This window comes from Epinephelus moara, chromosome 2 (genome assembly GCF_006386435.1).
Source record: "Epinephelus moara isolate mb chromosome 2, YSFRI_EMoa_1.0, whole genome shotgun sequence".
NCBI lineage: Eukaryota > Metazoa > Chordata > Actinopteri > Perciformes > Serranidae > Epinephelus > Epinephelus moara.
The window spans coordinates 20,531,354-20,548,163 of NC_065507.1; the positions used below are offsets into that span (position 1 = coordinate 20,531,354).

At 44.3% G+C, this 16,810-nt stretch overlaps 1 protein-coding gene across 1 annotated transcript; it reads right to left on the minus strand.

Moving 5' to 3' along the window:
* Positions 1-1,006: 1,006 nt before the first annotated feature.
* c1qtnf5 (C1q and TNF related 5) lies at positions 1,007-8,010 on the minus strand. The gene is made up of 3 exons (XM_050059415.1): positions 7,858-8,010; positions 2,140-2,384; positions 1,007-2,031 (listed from the first exon to the last, which is right to left on the minus strand). Exons 2-3 carry the CDS (start codon positions 2,369-2,371, stop codon positions 1,511-1,513), a joined length of 753 nt encoding a protein of 250 aa, XP_049915372.1. The 5' UTR covers positions 2,372-2,384; positions 7,858-8,010; the 3' UTR covers positions 1,007-1,510.
* Between the last annotated feature and the right edge of the window lie 8,800 nt (positions 8,011-16,810).

Sequence of the window (16,810 nt, forward strand, 5' to 3'; positions counted from 1 at the left end):
GTCATGGACTTTTCATGTCCACATACGACGTGCAAGGTACCCTGTGCATTGGTTGTTGACGTTCTGGGACACTGTGTCAAGTTCTGCCTGTTACATGCATTGTCTTCTTTCAAAATACACTTCTGTTTTCACAGGTAATTTAACATTTACATACAGTCCCTTTCAAAATAAATGCACTACGTCAGTACAGCAATGCGAATTGACGTTTTTTTCCTTCAACAAACACACGTGGTTAGGTTTAGGAAAAAAGAACAGGGTTTGGCTTCAGAATATGCGAACACCGCTCTCTCAGGTGAAAGTCGGTGTTTGTTAGACCCATCCACCACCCTTTCGACCCGCCCCCCCTCAGACATCCAGCACCTTAACTTTTGTTGCTGTGCCTCCGTGTTTCCCCCTGGCACCACCGGGCATTGTTAAACAATAACAGAGACCAGCCGCGTATCACGCCTATGTGAAAGTACGTCTGTGTCTGACGCCAGACCAAACCCCAGATTTTGATGACTTCGGAGTGAGACCCGGTTGCCTTATCTAGAGCCAGTGTTTGGTTTGTCCATTCTGGGCTACTGTGGAAACATGGTGGTGCAATATGGCGATCTTCGTAGGTGAGGACCCACTCCCTGTGTAGATATAAACAGCTCTAAGGTAACTAAAACACATGATTTATATTTCTAGGTGATTATACACTAAAGTATACATTATATTGGTATTAATTTCTGCTAAATCCTACACACTGGACCTTAAATATAATATATAATATGTCATTTAAAGGGACCATTTTACTGCACTTTGGGTACATTTTGATAGTACTTTGGTTAAATGCAGTGTTTAATGTGTTTCACACTGTTTAATTGATACCTCTACTTTAGTAAAGGATCTGAGTTCTTCTTCCATCACTGTGATCAGGTAAATGTGTGTATAATAAAACAGATGTGTGCACAGGCAGGCATGTTGGCAGAAAGTGACACAAAAACATTTGGAGGTTGAAGCTAAAAAAGTAAAACTCTCTTATTGTGAGTTATATTTTATTTTTTCAGTATCCAGTATGAATGGTTAAAAATATATCAGTCGTGTGCTTTTTAAAAAACTGTGATGCTACTACTATGATGTGTTCATTTTTTTCATGTTCGCTGTGCAGATATTGACGGGAAACAAAAGTGCAATCATGGCATAAAAGCTGCATGAATGTGTGGCCTGGAGTTGGCTGGAGGCCGTTGTCACAACATCTGTTACAAGAATTAAGTGTCACAGCGGTTTAAAGGCTGCAACAGAAGAACAGACACTGAATAAACAGCGTGCATACCTCACACTTCACCAGTATGGTATGTGCAATTCAAGTAACATTGTCTGGTGTGTTTGATACTCATTACACAAATACAGATGTAGCATGTCACAGCCTGTTCACTTGTCTTTATCCAGAGCTTCTCTATAAGAAAACTGAAACGGGCAAAAAAACAGGTTGTGGTTCATTTCCCAAAGTGGGATATGACTTTGTTTGGTTCATGAGCACGTGTCATGCAAACACAGCAGAGTTTTTCCAGTCTGAGTACACCAGGAAGCCGGTGAAGGTGCTGTCTGTCTTGGTGCTGGAGTAAAATCCATTGTACTCTGACAGAGCCATCTGGACCCACACCTGGTCGCCAGGGATGAGGTGGAGCAGGGTGCCGCCTGACAGAGACGCTGGTTTGGGCCAGTTGCCGTAGAACTGAAAGTAAGATGCCACTGCATGTGCGTTTTTCATCAGGTCAAACTGGAGGCTGGCGCGGTAGACTGTGGCGTGGACAGCAAAGTAGTAAACCCCTGGCACTTTGCAGGTGAAGCGCCCCGTCTCTGGGTTGTAGTCCCCCTGTTCGTTGATCACGACCTTATCGAAGCGGACTACATTGCCCACAGTGAGGGGTAAAGTTTGGCCCTCAGATATTTTGACACTGAAGGCAGATTTGGGGGCCACTGCGCACTCTCCTGGCTGCCCCCTCTCCCCCTTCTGTCCTGGGTCGCCTCTGTCCCCGGTCAGGCCTCGCACTCCTGTCTCACCTGGAGGAACACAGACATGAGTATCCACTGTGGACATTTATCACACACACACACACACACACACACACACACACACACACACACACATAGATACACAAAATAGAGCACCTGGGGTTCCAGTGTTCCCCTTCTCTCCCTTCTCCCCTGGAGCAGCATCTCTCCCATCCCTCCCGTCTCTCCCCGGCTGCCCAGGACTGCCATGAACTCCAGGAGAGCCTGGGATACCAGGGTGACCAGTACACAGACTGGGAGGGATCTTGTTGTCCTCTAACTGGCTGGAAAGATGGACTTGGAGGAAGAGGAGGGAGTGCAGCAAGGGCAAGAGCCTGAGTGAGGTCATTGCAGTATCACGGCTGAGGGACAAAAGAGAAATAGACCTTAGAGTCCTGAATAAAGGAAACATTACGGTTTACAAACAACTCTGTGGAGGAGGTGCACCAGAGTCTGAACTGATATACATACAGTGGGATAATAGTGATCTGGTTAAACATAAGTGCACCACAAAAGCCACTATAAACATCACTTTAAATCAAACTTTAGCAGATTACAGACACAGGTTGAGCACATATAAATGCTGAAATTGCAGCACGCAGGTGTGTAAACACAGTGAAATGAGTGTTTTACAACATAATTTAAGGACTTAGCATATAATATTCAGTTTACCTACAAACACACTGTGGCACAGGAGTTTAGCTGCAGATAAAGATAATCTATCCTCTCAGGCAGAACTGTTGCTTTAAAAATATGAATTATAATAACAATACTTGTTTTTTTAAACAAATTCCTCACTTGGTTTGAGGGCAAAATGAATCTGAAATAACCGTATTACATTACAGAGTTGGCATTATTCATCAGAGGTCAGTGCTGCCAAAACTGAAAGGAAATAACCACTAATGCAGAACAGATGACTCACGAAATTCCTTCTGCACTCAGGTAGATATCTTTATAAGATCTTATAGTGTAAAAAACATTACAATATGTCTATAAGTGGAGATTTGACTGAAACAACACCCATGTGGAGCTTGTGTATATTAACACAGGTGCAGTTTTTGGTTCCAACTGGTGATTCAGCTTTCTCAAATAATGGTTTGGGAGTCATGACACTAAGAACAGCATGCTCTGTTTCAGGGAAGGCACGTGGCGGGACGTGATGAAGGGAAAAAGAAGAAAAAAATGACCAGAAATAAAAGAAGACTCATCACCAGCCGACTGAAAATAGAAAAGAGTTTTGCTTTTCATGTGTCACCATTGTCCATGATCCCAAAGTGATTTAACTTCCACACTTATTTCAACTTTTTAAGTGTTTTGCTTCAGTAACTCAAAATATAATTGAAGTGTTTAACACAACTTCAGAGGTAGGACCAAGTCACTGTTTTGCAAGTCTCAAGTCTTTTTAGTGGAGTCCCAAATGAAGGCCTAAGTCCTAAACTTTAAGTTTGGTGGACTGTGGGAGGAAGCCGGAGTAAACCCACACTGACACGGGGAGAACATGCAAATGCTGCACAGAAGGGCTCCCCCACCCCAGCTTTGGACCAGAAATCCTCTTGCTGTTAGGTGACTACACTAACCACTGCACCACCGTGCCATCATAAAAAAGGACAAATGTTTGTTGGAAACTTTGACGTCGCTGTCTGTCATTTTTGACTCGTACGTTTTGAATAATGCAATCTGTTTTTTGTTGGCCACCACACGTTTTTGCACGTAAACAAATTATCTTTGATGTCATTTTTTCCAATTGGCGTTCAGTAATGTAATGTTTGCTCTTAATGGTTCTCTCCTGCAACTTGATTGGATGCTGTCGGTATCAGACTGGAGCCAACAAAAAGGACTGAAATGCAGGACTCAAAACCACAGTCTTTTTAGTGGAAAAAAAGGAGGTCGGTGTACAGATAATCAGTCCAAAAAACACAAGCAAATGTATCCAAAGACAGCAGGCTTAAGCAGGGTCTAAAATCTGGTCAAATCCAACAAGAACACTGGGAACACACACTCAAACAACTGAGAACAAACTGGCAACAGAAAAGGGCAGCACAAGGACTAAATACACAAGGGAGGAGGGGTAATGAGGGACAGGTGAAACCAATCAGGGTGGGGCAGGTAATCACACAGGCGGGAAACACACAGCGGCAGGAAGTAAAGTGCCTGAAACAAGAGACAAGGGTGAGTGTCAAAATAAAACAGGAAATACTAACAAAAGCTGAAAACATGACCTTAAAGGGGACCTCAGAGTGTCACAGTCAGACTGAGTAAATCTGGGGAATTAAGTATCAACTTGTTGGGGAATAAATGGTACTAACGTTAGTTGATTCAGGAAATAATTTGTGGCACACTCTTTTCAAATAACACATTTTATAATCTTAGGTTTCAAGTCACAGTGAAGTCTCGAGTCATTTAAGTTTTATTAAGTCGAGTCTAAAGTCATGGAATATGTGACTTGAGTCTGACTTGAGTCTAAGTCATGTGACTCAAGTCCACACCTCTGCATTACACAATGGTATAATTGCATGTATGGGAGACTGGGTACAACAACAGGGTGGTTGTTACAGCATCACTTTCACCATTTTAACCCATGAGTCATGTAATACATTTTTTCCTGACCTTGGATGCAAAATGTCAAAGTTGTGTGAAGAAGTACACGGATTTTACAGCCAAAACACATATTTTAAATATGAAAGTACACTTTTGAACCAAGTCTATATTTGATCTGTAAAAGTGAGGCAGGTACAGGTTAGCAAGTTGGTTATTAGTGTGTTTATCAGGTTTTTTAAGTGTATTTTTTTGTAATTGTGTAATTGTTTAACTCTTTACTCTTATACCTTGACTTCACATAGCTCTGTGTATGTGAATCAACTGAAAGTCCATTCATTCCTATGAGATCCTTCATTTTGTTTGTTTGTTTGGGTCCACAATTTGCCTTGAAAAAAACTGAACTTGTGGCAGATTTCAGGCTCACTGTACTGTGTCTCTGAGCCTCAAAAAGTTAGCATAAAAAACGTATTAGCTAACAGACTGATATATGTACAGCTCTATTTATACATTTTTTTCTATGTGTAAACTTTGGTAGCATGTTTAGCTAGCTAACACTGGTAGCATGCTAGCCATGTAATACATAGAGTTCATGCATAGTGGATTATACATCTTTTAACGAAATATTTCACAATAATGGCGACTCACCTGACAGTCCAACCTCCTCACTTATTCAACTGGACATTGAAAAACACTCAAAATTAATTTTCCTGCCCTTCCTGCAGTGGTGTTTTTATCCATTCATAAAGATATTCATTTCCTTGCGCTGGACGCCAGAGGGGAGACTACGTATATTTTACAGAAATACGGATACAAAACTAAATTGGGTGGAAATAAGGCATTATTGTCATGCCCTAGGTCCTTTTACAACCTACCCCAGAAGTGGGGCAGGTGGTAACAATGGAAAGAGTACTTTATTTCTAAACTTAAGAGCTCCAACACAAAAATTCAAAAAGGTAGACAGAAAGTGTTACAACCATACCCAGTCTCCCCTATTTCTAACACTTGTGTCTCTGAGGGACGGGCAGACTTGGCCGTTAGAAAATCTCTGTTTTTAAATTCAGGAGGATGAAAATAATACAAATTCCAGAGCTGATGACTAATCATATCTTCTAAACAAACCGTGGCACGGCTGGTCTCTAAACAGATGTTTCTAATAAAGGTTTGATGAGATGCTGAATACCAGACGGACTTCTCAGAAACTACTCACAGACAGTCACACCTAACAGCCAAAAGGGTCATCTTTAAACTCTCTCTCTGTCTGTCTGATCCTGTTTCCTGTTTGTGTATGAATCCTCAGCTGACCCAGCAGGGACAGTACGAGAGATACCAGACTGTACTGCTACCTCACAAAGTATGTCTGTGTTACAGCACCCTGGCTCACAGTGCTGCTCTTTTATCTGCTTTTTCTGCAGGGTTTTTGGTGGGCTCGTCTACACTGTCGCCCTGTTTGGCCGTCTGTCTGGCAGCAGGACAGGCGTCACAGGACCATAAAGTGAACTGATGAGCTGAACAGCAGGACTCACACAGCTGTCTAACAGTGCCAGCTCTCGTGTGGACTCATGTTTATGGTTAAAACTCGCTGTTTGTGGTGTGTGACAATGATGAGAATAGTTAGGAGTTTTTTCTCATCTATCCGGAGGTCTCCTAATTGGAACTGAGAGTTTACATCCACAACAGCTGCAAAATAAGAGCGGGAGGAGGCGGAGGAGGAGGTGGGGGAGGACGAACACAGAAAGAAACAGTGAGAGAAGAAAGGAGGAGGGAGAGAGAAATGCATGTCAGCATTCCTGGCAGAAGGGAGAGCAGACAAGAAGACAAATACTGGAGAGTCTGAACAGCTGTCTGCCACCACTCCTCAGATCATTAGAAACATGACCGTTTTCAATAAGCACACAAAAAAAATAAATCTGCTGTTTACAGACCACTAATATGTGGACAACAGTGTTTACTGTGCAGCTACACACACTTCTGACCGAGTTTATCCTGCCACAGCAGCTCCTTGTCTTTGCTTTGTTTTTATGTGGACTCACGGTCTGCTGTTTTATTTCTTTTTGTGTGTTTTTTATAGGTATATATGTACATTTTTGGCAATGTCTAACCAGCTAGACTTTGCACTACCTCGTATGAACTTTAAAGATCTGATGTCTCTTGTTTCTTTTTGTTTTTTTGGCATATTGAGACCAGCTGAAGTGCACTGATATTATCCACGTTTACTGTAACCCCATGCACGTCTTTCATTTTTAACCCTGTGTTGCTAAATAATGTCCTTAGCTAGTAATGGAAAGTACTGTCAATTAGTAGAATTTTGAGGTATTTGTACTGTGTTTTCTGCTACTTTATACTTTTACACCACTATATTTCAGATAGAATCGTGTACTTTTTACTGCATTTATCTGACATCTTTTAAAATGAGTCCTTATAAAGGGTTAAACAATCAATCAAGAGTTTACAATCAAATATCTAACAGTATATTTTAGTTAAACTCCAACTTGACCAGCTACAGCATTAAAATACTGCTTTACCATGACTGCATCAGTGACAATAATCTATTAATCTAATATATACTAATTTATAACAGACATATGCCACACTGTTGCATAATAATTACTTTTACTTTTTATACTTAAAGTATATTTTGCTGATAATACTATTGTACTTTTACTCAAGTCAGATTTTAAATGCAGTATTTTTGCAGTAAACAATTGTGTTTATTGGCTTTTTACACATTTTCCAACCAAGAACAATAACTAAAAACAAGTAAGGTACAAAATAAAACATTAAAAGATTCAAAATAAATCATCAGAAATGCTACCTGTACAAATATTGAAAAAGTAAAAGCCTTCTTCCCCTCTAGAAATGTCATAAAACGATCCAATATCTTATCAAGCATAGAATATTTACCTTGAATTGTAAAGATAAGTTTTTCTAGGGCAGTCCAGTAAGCCAGGTATGTAAACTTATAGTTTATTTGGCCATAGTGTGTTTTGTTTGTACTAAGTCAAATGCAGTATTTTTACTGTGGTGTTGCTACTTCTATGTCTCCCTCCACTGCCTTACAATATTCTATATAATCCATCAGTCACACACAATTATGCACTTTGAGGTAATTTAGTTCTTACAGGACACTCTGAAGTGAAAAAAAGATGCCAGTACTTCTGCTCTCAACGTTAAAACCATCAGACAGCTCAGCTCTGCACCCTGACGTGAGTAGGTTTCACCTGCATGCCCTGAAATTAAAAACACCGCAGAGCAGCATTCACCCACACTTCAGGGAAAAAAAATCAAACTCTGACTTACCAGATGATGTAGTGAAGTCTTTGGGAGCTGCTGCTGCTGAAGTTTGAGTGTGTCGAGGAGATCCCAGTGAAAGCTGTTCCTCCCAACCAGAGAGTCTGGCTGGGAAAAACTGAAAGGAAATGGTAATGAAATCCAATTAGAAAGTGGGGTGGGTGGGAGAGGAGGGTGGAGGAGCGAGAACAGGGAGGATACAGAGGAAAATATGTGATGTTAATCCAGCACAAATAAAAGAGAAACTCTGAAAAAAATAATAATGACAAAATGAATATAAAAAGGAGGGGTTTGGGTGGGATGTTTTGGGAGATTGCATAACAGTGTTTGGGAAGCGCTCCAAGACATAACCATGGAGAGTTCAGAGGGCTGTGGTCAGAGAGAGGCAAATGTCAGCCACAACAAACTGCAGCTGAGAATGAGCTCGCTTTATTGCACAAAAACAGCACTGCTTTAGAAAGACAGAAAAGAAAGGTAAAGAGAGATAAATACAGACGTCAACAGACATAAAGGCAAACAGACACAATCACATTTTCCTCTCTGTGATTTTCTTTATCTGCCTCAAAGATGAGGCAATTTTCTCCACCCAGATAACATCTTAATATCAGTCCTCGACTCAGTGAGACTTTCTGACAGTAATCCTTTTCTCCCTGTAATCCTTCAGTGGCGGTGTTAAGTTGATAAAGCAAGAGCTCTTAATATCTTTCTGGCAAGGAAGCCAAACTCGAGCTGGTCAGATTCAGCAGCTCCTTTGAAATCAGGCCAATGAAAACATGCTTTCAGTGTTATCGTGCAGCAGTGACCCCCAAACGGTCCAGAGCCGTGCCAAAACTGGAGACGGCGGAGGAGTGTGTAATCTCTGCAGGAGGAGAGAAAACAGAAAATAAGCAGGGTGAAGATTTGTAGCAAGGCTGTGTTTAATGTAGCACAGGGGTCTGCAATTAGATTTACCCACGGGCCAGATTTTGAGCCCTGGGGGACCAATGTTTTACAGATTAAATGTTTTCAACATGTTTCTTTCTTTGGTAACACTTTATTTAGATAGTCCGCCTGCTGATTGTTTACAGAGCATTTGTAACATTTCAACACTATATTAGTTTGTAAATCATTGCATTCTGTTTTTATTCATGTTTTACACAGTGTCCCAACCTTTTTAAAATCTGAGTTGTATTAGATGGATGGATGTGAAATTTTGTAAAGACATTCGTGGTTCCCATAGGATGAATCCTAATGGATTTGGTAATCCCCTGACTTTTTCTCTGACGCCACCATGAAGTTGACCTGTGTGTTGAGTATCTAAACAACCAACCTATTGGATGGATGTGATAGGCTACAGACATCATTGTTCCTTTGGGTATGGATTGCTGCAGGGATGATGTTTACTTGTAGACCAACAAGGAAGTTAATGGCGCCTTGGTTCTCTTGTCAGAAAGCCAATGGGATTTTCCCATTGAATTTGGGATTACTGCAGAAAATAAGCGCTGTGGCAAATGATACTTACAGGTTTTGTTCAGCAAGATAATTGTCACAAAGATTTTTGAAGCATAAATGCAATCACCAGAAGTAAAAAACTAACGTTAGGCTATAAACAAGCTACACTACAGTCGCATTATTGAACATAACTGCTACAGCGAGGCTGTAAAGCTGCGTTTGGTGTGAGGACATCTGTAGTCTCATTTAGCCACTTGTTTTCAGAGACATGTAAAGGCTTCAAAATGTACGTGTGGGTATTTACAGACGTATTTTATGTCTGAGAACCAAACATAAAAATCTTGTAAGCTTGTGTTAACCACTAACTTTATGTCAGGCATCTGACCAAAAAAACCCACTGACTCCGAGAGGGGAACCAGGAGTGCTAAAATGCCAACTAATGTCTGGACTTATTCCCGCAGCTCTCTATTAACCATAATACTATGGGTGTTTCCTTACTGTGAATGTAGCTCCACCATCATGGGGTTAAAATTTGTATTTGTTTAATACTTGTAAACACAAACCTGTAAAAGTAAAAGTAATGGAGGACAAAAGAGATTCAGACTAGAGTCTTAATTTTCAAATGCTTCTATACTTCCTGTACAAACAGTGAAAATGTGCATAGAACTTCATGTTGGACTGTCCTCAGTGTAAAATGAAGCACGTACAATGAGTCATCCTATATGTACGTATGTTACTCTACAGGTGCACTTAGTTAGTCATTAGGGCTTGATTGAACACACATGAAGCCACATGCCAGGAAGTCATTGCAAAAATATACCAATACAACTTTACAGCACTACACATTCTCATAAACATATCGATATAGGCCAGTACAAATGTTAGCTTGTACACTGGGTAGTGGTACAGAGAGACAATAAGATAGAGGATGGTGTCTCAGAGGCAAGGATCCTTCCTTGGGAGGATGGATCCTCCCAAGGAAGGATCCGGCAGAGGCAAAGCAAGAGTCCTCCCAAGCATTCAGTGAACACACATTGGAGCAGGCTAACGAGTGTCCCCAGGTGTGCGTCATTAACCCTCAGCAGACTGAGGAGGTTTCAGGGTGCTGTGATGATTCTGGCACTCTCTAATGTTGTTGTACAATTTGAACAAATGTAAGCAGTATTCTCAGAATTACGTGACTTTTAGGGAGAATATATTTCTGGATCATATTTAAGTGTAAGTGGCGTAATGAAGTAAAGACAACAGCTGAATCACTGTCATTTCAAGGTGATCCATATTTTATGTGTGTGTCACCACACACTCTGCTACAGTAATATGAAAAGTGGATCTGATCTGATGAGTCGCGCTACTCTGAAAAAGCTGACCCGCTGCCTGTACATGATACCGCCGGGTAATCCTCTGAAATAAATTCACCTCAAAACAAATGAGTGATGCTTTGACCTGCAGGATATTCTAATGTCTTTACTGTGGCCGTTCTCACCATGATTCCCCCCAAAAATACACCAACTGAAGCTGACAGAATGAAAGCAATTATAATTGCATTATCATGTAAATAGTGGGGGGAGGTGAACACTTTGTGCTCCATCTCTGCTGTAAATGTGAGCGTACTAACACGCTAAATCAAGAGGGTGAACATGGAAAACATCAGCATGTGAGCATTTATGTCAAAGCATCACTGTGCACAAACACAGCCTCACAGAGCTGCTAACATGGCTAACACAGTTATAGAAGCTTAAGTTTGTACCCATACATACCATGTATGTTATTTGTTTAAATATAAGATTACAGCTCAAACTGATAATAGTCTAATCTAGTGGTTTCCAACTGGTCCAGCTGCGGGGTCCAAATTTCTTCTAAATTGTTAGTTCGAGGTCCCAAAGTTAAATACATTCACTGTCATACTTGTGTTTGGCCGAGTCAGTGAGCTAGTTTGCTGTCTCTGTCTAGTAGCTGTCCTTTAGTCACTCAATCTACAGCAGGAAGCTGCACTTCAAATTAAAAGCTCAGTGCTAGAAATTTACTGTACTTGAAAATAAAGTGTGTTTGTTAAAAAACTTGACATGTGGGCAAGTTGATAGCAGCCCATTCAGAATAGGCCCACGACCCACTTTTGGACTGCGACCCACCAGTTGGGAACCACTGGTCTGATTGACGGTTCACACATGATGGATGTACCATTGTTGTTTTAGAATAAAGTGTCATCAGCATACAACTTTAGTACTCGTACTCGTCGTCCTCCGCTTATCCGGGTCCGGGTCGCGGGGGCAGCAGCCTCAGCAAAGAAGCCCAGACAGTCCTCTCCCCAGCCACTTCCGTCAGCTCTTCCGCGGGAACCCCAAGGCGTTCCCAGGCCAGCCGGGTGATGTAATCCCTCCAGCGTGTTCTGGGGCGGCCCCGAGGTCTCCTCCCGGTTGGACATGCCCGAAACACCTCCCAAGGGAGGCGTCCGGAAGGCATCCTTACCAGATGCCCGAACCACCTCAACTGGCTCCTCTCGATGTGGAGGAGCAGCGGCTCTACTCCGAGTCCCTCCCGGATGTCTGAGCTCCTCACCCTATCCCTAAGGCTGAGCCCAGCCACCCTGCGGAGGAAACTCATTTCGGCCGCTTGCACTCGCGATCTCATTCTTTCGGTCACTACCCAGAGCTCGTGACCATAGGTGAGGGTTGGAACGTAGATCGACCGGTAAATCGAGAGCTTCGCTTTCTGGCTAAGCTCCCTCTTCACCACAACGGACCGGTTAAGCGCCTGCATCACTGCTGACGCCGCCCCAATCCGCCTGTCAATCTCCCGCTCCATCCTACCCTCACTCGTGAACAAGATCCCGAGATACTTAAACTCCTCCACCTGAGGAAGGACCTCCCCCCTGACCTGGAGTGGGCAATCCACCCTTTTCCGGCTGAGGACCATGGCCTCAGACTTGGAGGTGCTGATTCTCATCCCAGCCGCTTCACACTCGGCTGCGAACCGCCCCAGCGAGAGCTGGAGGTCACTGTTCGATGGAGCTAGGAAGACCACGTCATCCGCAAAAAGCAGGGACGAGATCCTCCCGTCACCGAACCTGACACCCTCCACCACTCGGCTGCGCCTAGAAATTCTGTCCATAAAAGTTATGAACAGAACCGGTGACAAAGGGCAGCCCTGGCGGAGTCCAACCCTCACCGGGAACAGGTCCGACTTACTGCCAGCCACGCGAACCAGACTCATGCTCCTTTGGTACAGGGACTGGATGGCCCTTAGCAAGGGGCCACCAACCCCATACTCCCGGAGCACCCCCCACAGGATGCCCCTGGGGACACGGTCGTAAGCCTTCTCCAAATCCACAAAACACATGTGGACTGGTTGGGCAAACTCCCATGCCCCCTCCAGCACCCTGGCGAGGGTAAAGAGCTGGTCCACGGTTCCGCGTCCGGGACGAAAACCACATTGCTCCTCCTCAATCCGAGGTTCAACTATCGACCGGACCCTCTTCTCCAGCACCCTGGAGTAAACCTTACCGGGTAGGCTGAGGAGTGTGATCCCCCTGTAGTTGGAACACACCCTCTGGTCCCCTTTCTTGAAAATGGGAACCACCACCCCGGTCTGCCACTCCAGAGGCACTGCCCCCGATGTCCACGCAATGTTGCAGAGGCGTGTCAGCCAGGACAGCCCTACAACATCCAGAGCCTTGAGATATCCAGGACGAATCTCATCCACCCCCGGGGCTCCGCCGCCTCGGAGTTGTTTCACTACCTCAGCAACTTCTGCCCCAGAAATTGGACGACCCGCCCCCGAGACCCCCGTCTCTGTTTCCTCACTGGAATACGTGTTGGTGGGATTGAGGAGCTCCTCAAAGTATTCCTTCCACCGCCCGACAATGTCCTCAGTTGACGTCAGCAGCTCCCCGCCCCCACTGTAAACAGTGTGAGCAAGTTGCCGCCTTCCCCCCCTGAGGCGCCGGACGGTTTGCCAGAACCTCTTTGGAGCCGATCGATAGTCTTCCTCCATGGCCTCACCGAACTCCTCCCACGCCCGAGTTTTTGCCTCAACGACTGCCGCTGCTGCGCTCCGCTTGGCCCGCCGGTACCCGTCAGCTGCTTCCGGAGACCCACAGACCAACCATGCCCTGTAGGCCTCCTTCTTCAGCCTGACGGCTCCCCTCACCTCTGGTGTCCACCAGCGGGTTCGGGGATTACCGCCGCGACTGGCCCCAGCGGCCTTGCGGCCACAGCTCACAACAGCCGCCTCGACAATGGCAGAGCGGAACAAGGCCCATTCGGACTCAATGTCCCCCTCTGCCCTCGGGACGCGGTCGAAGCTCTCCCGGAGGTGGGAGTTGAAGATCATCTGGACAGGTTCTTCCGCCAGGCGTTCCCAGCAGACCCTCACTGTTCGTTTGGGCCTGCCAGGTCTGCGCGGCGTCCTCCCCCACCATCTGATCCAACTCACCACCAGGTGGTGATCAGTTGACAGCTCTGCTCCTCTCTTCACCCGAGTGTCCAGAACATATGGCCGCAGGTCAAATGATACGACTACAAAGTCGATCATTGACCTGCGACCTAGGCTGTCCTGGTGCCACGTGCACCGATGGACATCCTTATGTTTGAACATGGTGTTAGTTATGGCCAAACTGCGACCCGCACAGAAGTCCAATAACTGAACACCACTCGGGTTCAGATCGGGCAGGCCGTTCCTCCCAATCACGCCCCTCCAGGTCCCGCTGTCATTGCCCACGTGAGCGTTGAAGTCCCCCAGCAGAACAATGGAGTCCCCGGTCGGGGCGCTGTCCAGCACCCGTCCCAGGGACTCCAAAAAGGGTGGGTACTCTGAACTGTTGTTCGGTGCATAAGCACAGACAACAGTCAGGACCCGTTCCCCGACCCGAAGGCGCAGGGAAGCAACCCTTTCGTCTACCGGGGTAAACCCCAACGTACAGGCAGAGAGTCTGGGGGCTATCAGGAAGCCCACCCCGGCCCTCCGCCTCTCACCCGGAGCAACTCCAGCGAAGGAGAGAGTCCAACCCCTCTCAAGGACTAGGGTTCCAGACCCGGAACTATGTGTCGAGGTGAGGCCGACTATATCTAGCCGGTAGCGCTCAACCTCTTCCACAAGCTCCGGCTCCTTCCCCGCCAGAGAGGTGACATTCCATGTCCCAAGAGCCAACTTCTGTAACCGAGGATCGGACCGCCAAGGCCCCCGCCTTGGTCTGCTGCCCAATCCACATTGCACCGAACCCTTCTGGATCCCTCTGTGGGTGGTGGGCCTACAGGGGGACGAGCCCATGTAGCCGGTTCGGGCTGGGCCCGGCCGGACCCCATGGGCGAAGGCCCGACCACCAGGCGCTCGCCCACGGGCCCCAACCCCAGGCCTGGCTCCAGGGCGGGGCCCCGGTAACCCTCCGGGCCGGGTACATGTGTCCTTGTTCGTGTCCATCATGAAGGGTCTTTTGAACCGTTCTTCGTCTGACCCTTCGCCCAGAACCAATCTGCCACGGGAAACCCTACCAGGGGCAAAATGCCCCCGACAGCATAGCTCCTAGGGTCATTAGGGCACTCAAACTCCTCCACCACGATAAGGTGATGGTTCTTCCTATTTGTGTTTGTGGGACGCAGATCTGTTACGGGTCTAGAAGGCTAAAGGAGTGGAATAAAAACTGTTTTTAAAATGCTTTTAGTTCAAGGGATACTTGTTTTAAGTTTAATGCAAATTAAGTGAATTATAGAATTTATATATTTTATTAATATGGTGGTTTACTGCACTTCAAAACCATGTGCCATTCAAATATCTTTAGTGCAGAATGAAGCACAGTGGTTTGCGTGTCTCTCTTCTCAAGTGTGGGCTCGTGTGGATTTACATAAGGCTTCTACTAAAAAAATGTAAACTATAACAAATGGCAATCAATAAAAGTGAAAACTTCAGCTTTAGTCAGGGGGCCAAATATTCCTGCTGGCCAACCACAAGTATGTAAATACTTGTGGTAAATACTTTACAGGAAATCATCTAATCAAAATTAATTCAGTCTGGATGTGTTATTGACACACTGAGGCAATTAAAATTATGCAGCTGACTGTGTGCCCAAACCCTACAGTTTCTACATGAAGTGTTTTGCTGTGTCATGTATGTTCCCACTGAGAACAAAGAGTGAAACTGCTCTGACTGAACACATGGGTCTGCTTAGTGTTTCAACGCCAAAACACTGGTTTTATGGGAATACGATGATGGGTAGGGACGAGGGAGGGGACTTCACTTTCCTTTGAATTTGAGTCATCAGGCTGTTGTGGGGAAAGGTCTCAGCTGGCTCCTGTGGCGGCAGTGAGCTATAACTGAAATGAGACGCAGCAGATTTAGACATGTTTCTAATTAGCAGCACCAGAATCAGCACATTCTGGTGCTGCTACACTAATTTCCTGTAAGAATCTATAAACCGCAGCTTGGAGGATTTACTGGTAATTTGGACCACTTGGCAAGGTAAAAGTTTAAATTAATTTCTAGTGGTGGTGAAGTTGTAGTGGAAATTGGGAGAGCAGTCCAATTTTTTACAGCAACAACACGTCCACAGACTTTCACTTTGGTTGGTTTTTATTTATAAATCTCTCCTTGGGCTGGTTCCTCTTATCAGTGTATATACACATGTGTAAAAACCAAAATCACTTTCACAATATTCTGCAGATATTGCACCCCAAGGTTCAAACAGAACTAAACAAAAAAGCTTTAAAATACGGTGCCTCTTCTTCCTGGAATAATTCACAGAAGGACCTAAAATAGTTGGAGCTGATCACTACAGGGGAATTTAAGTGAAGTTTAAAGGATCAAGACAACAGCACTCTTGTACAATATGATTGCTCCTCAAATTTTCAGAGCAGTCATTTTAGAAAATTGTACATGTTTAAGTAGGCTTCTTATTTCAGCCCAGCTGCTTTTGAAAAAGCTAGTTTTTCTTTTTAAATAAAGGATATATAAAGACTTCCTGGAACTCAAAAAGCTGTGGACACAAATGTTATGTTTCTAATAAACACTGTAGTGTGATGATGCACTTATTTCCCAAAACATCTTCCCTTGGCTGGGAAAAAAATAAATCAGTTTCTAACTTTAAACCAGGTCATTACTGTGCCCAGACAAAATTGGCTCTGCTGACTAAATGAGTTCAATGTGTCACATAAAATGCCACAAAGGATACAAATAAAAAAATGAATAAAATGTGAAAACAAGCAAGTCTGTAATTATTAAGTTAATTCATAATCTGATGTCATAACATTGTCCCCAAATAACACCAGAATTAATTATATACATTCAAACATAACAGCTTGTTTTGCAAAATGAAATCAAATTGCAATGTGATTTGTGGGGGCAAAAAGGGGACTAAAAACTGTGGTTCAACTTTTATTTTTGACCTTGGATATAGAAGATTAGAAAACAACAAAAGGTCCATTGGGTCACTTGTTACGACCCCGCTCTTAGGCTGCAACAATGATGGGAGATAAGACCAGTGCAGAGTTAAAAGCTTATTTGTTTACAAAATAATGATTAAAAACCCAATTAACATGAAAGT

Excerpts from the sequence above, each read along its gene's own strand:
- c1qtnf5 (XM_050059415.1), bottom strand. The coding sequence starts at position 2,371 with ATGACCTCACTCAGGCTCTTGCCCTTGCTGCACTCCCTCCTCTTCCTC. Across the intron at positions 2,032-2,139 it reads GGGGAACACTGGAACCCCAG|GTGAGACAGGAGTGCGAGGC; the intron begins GTGCTCTATTTT and ends GTGTTCCTCCAG.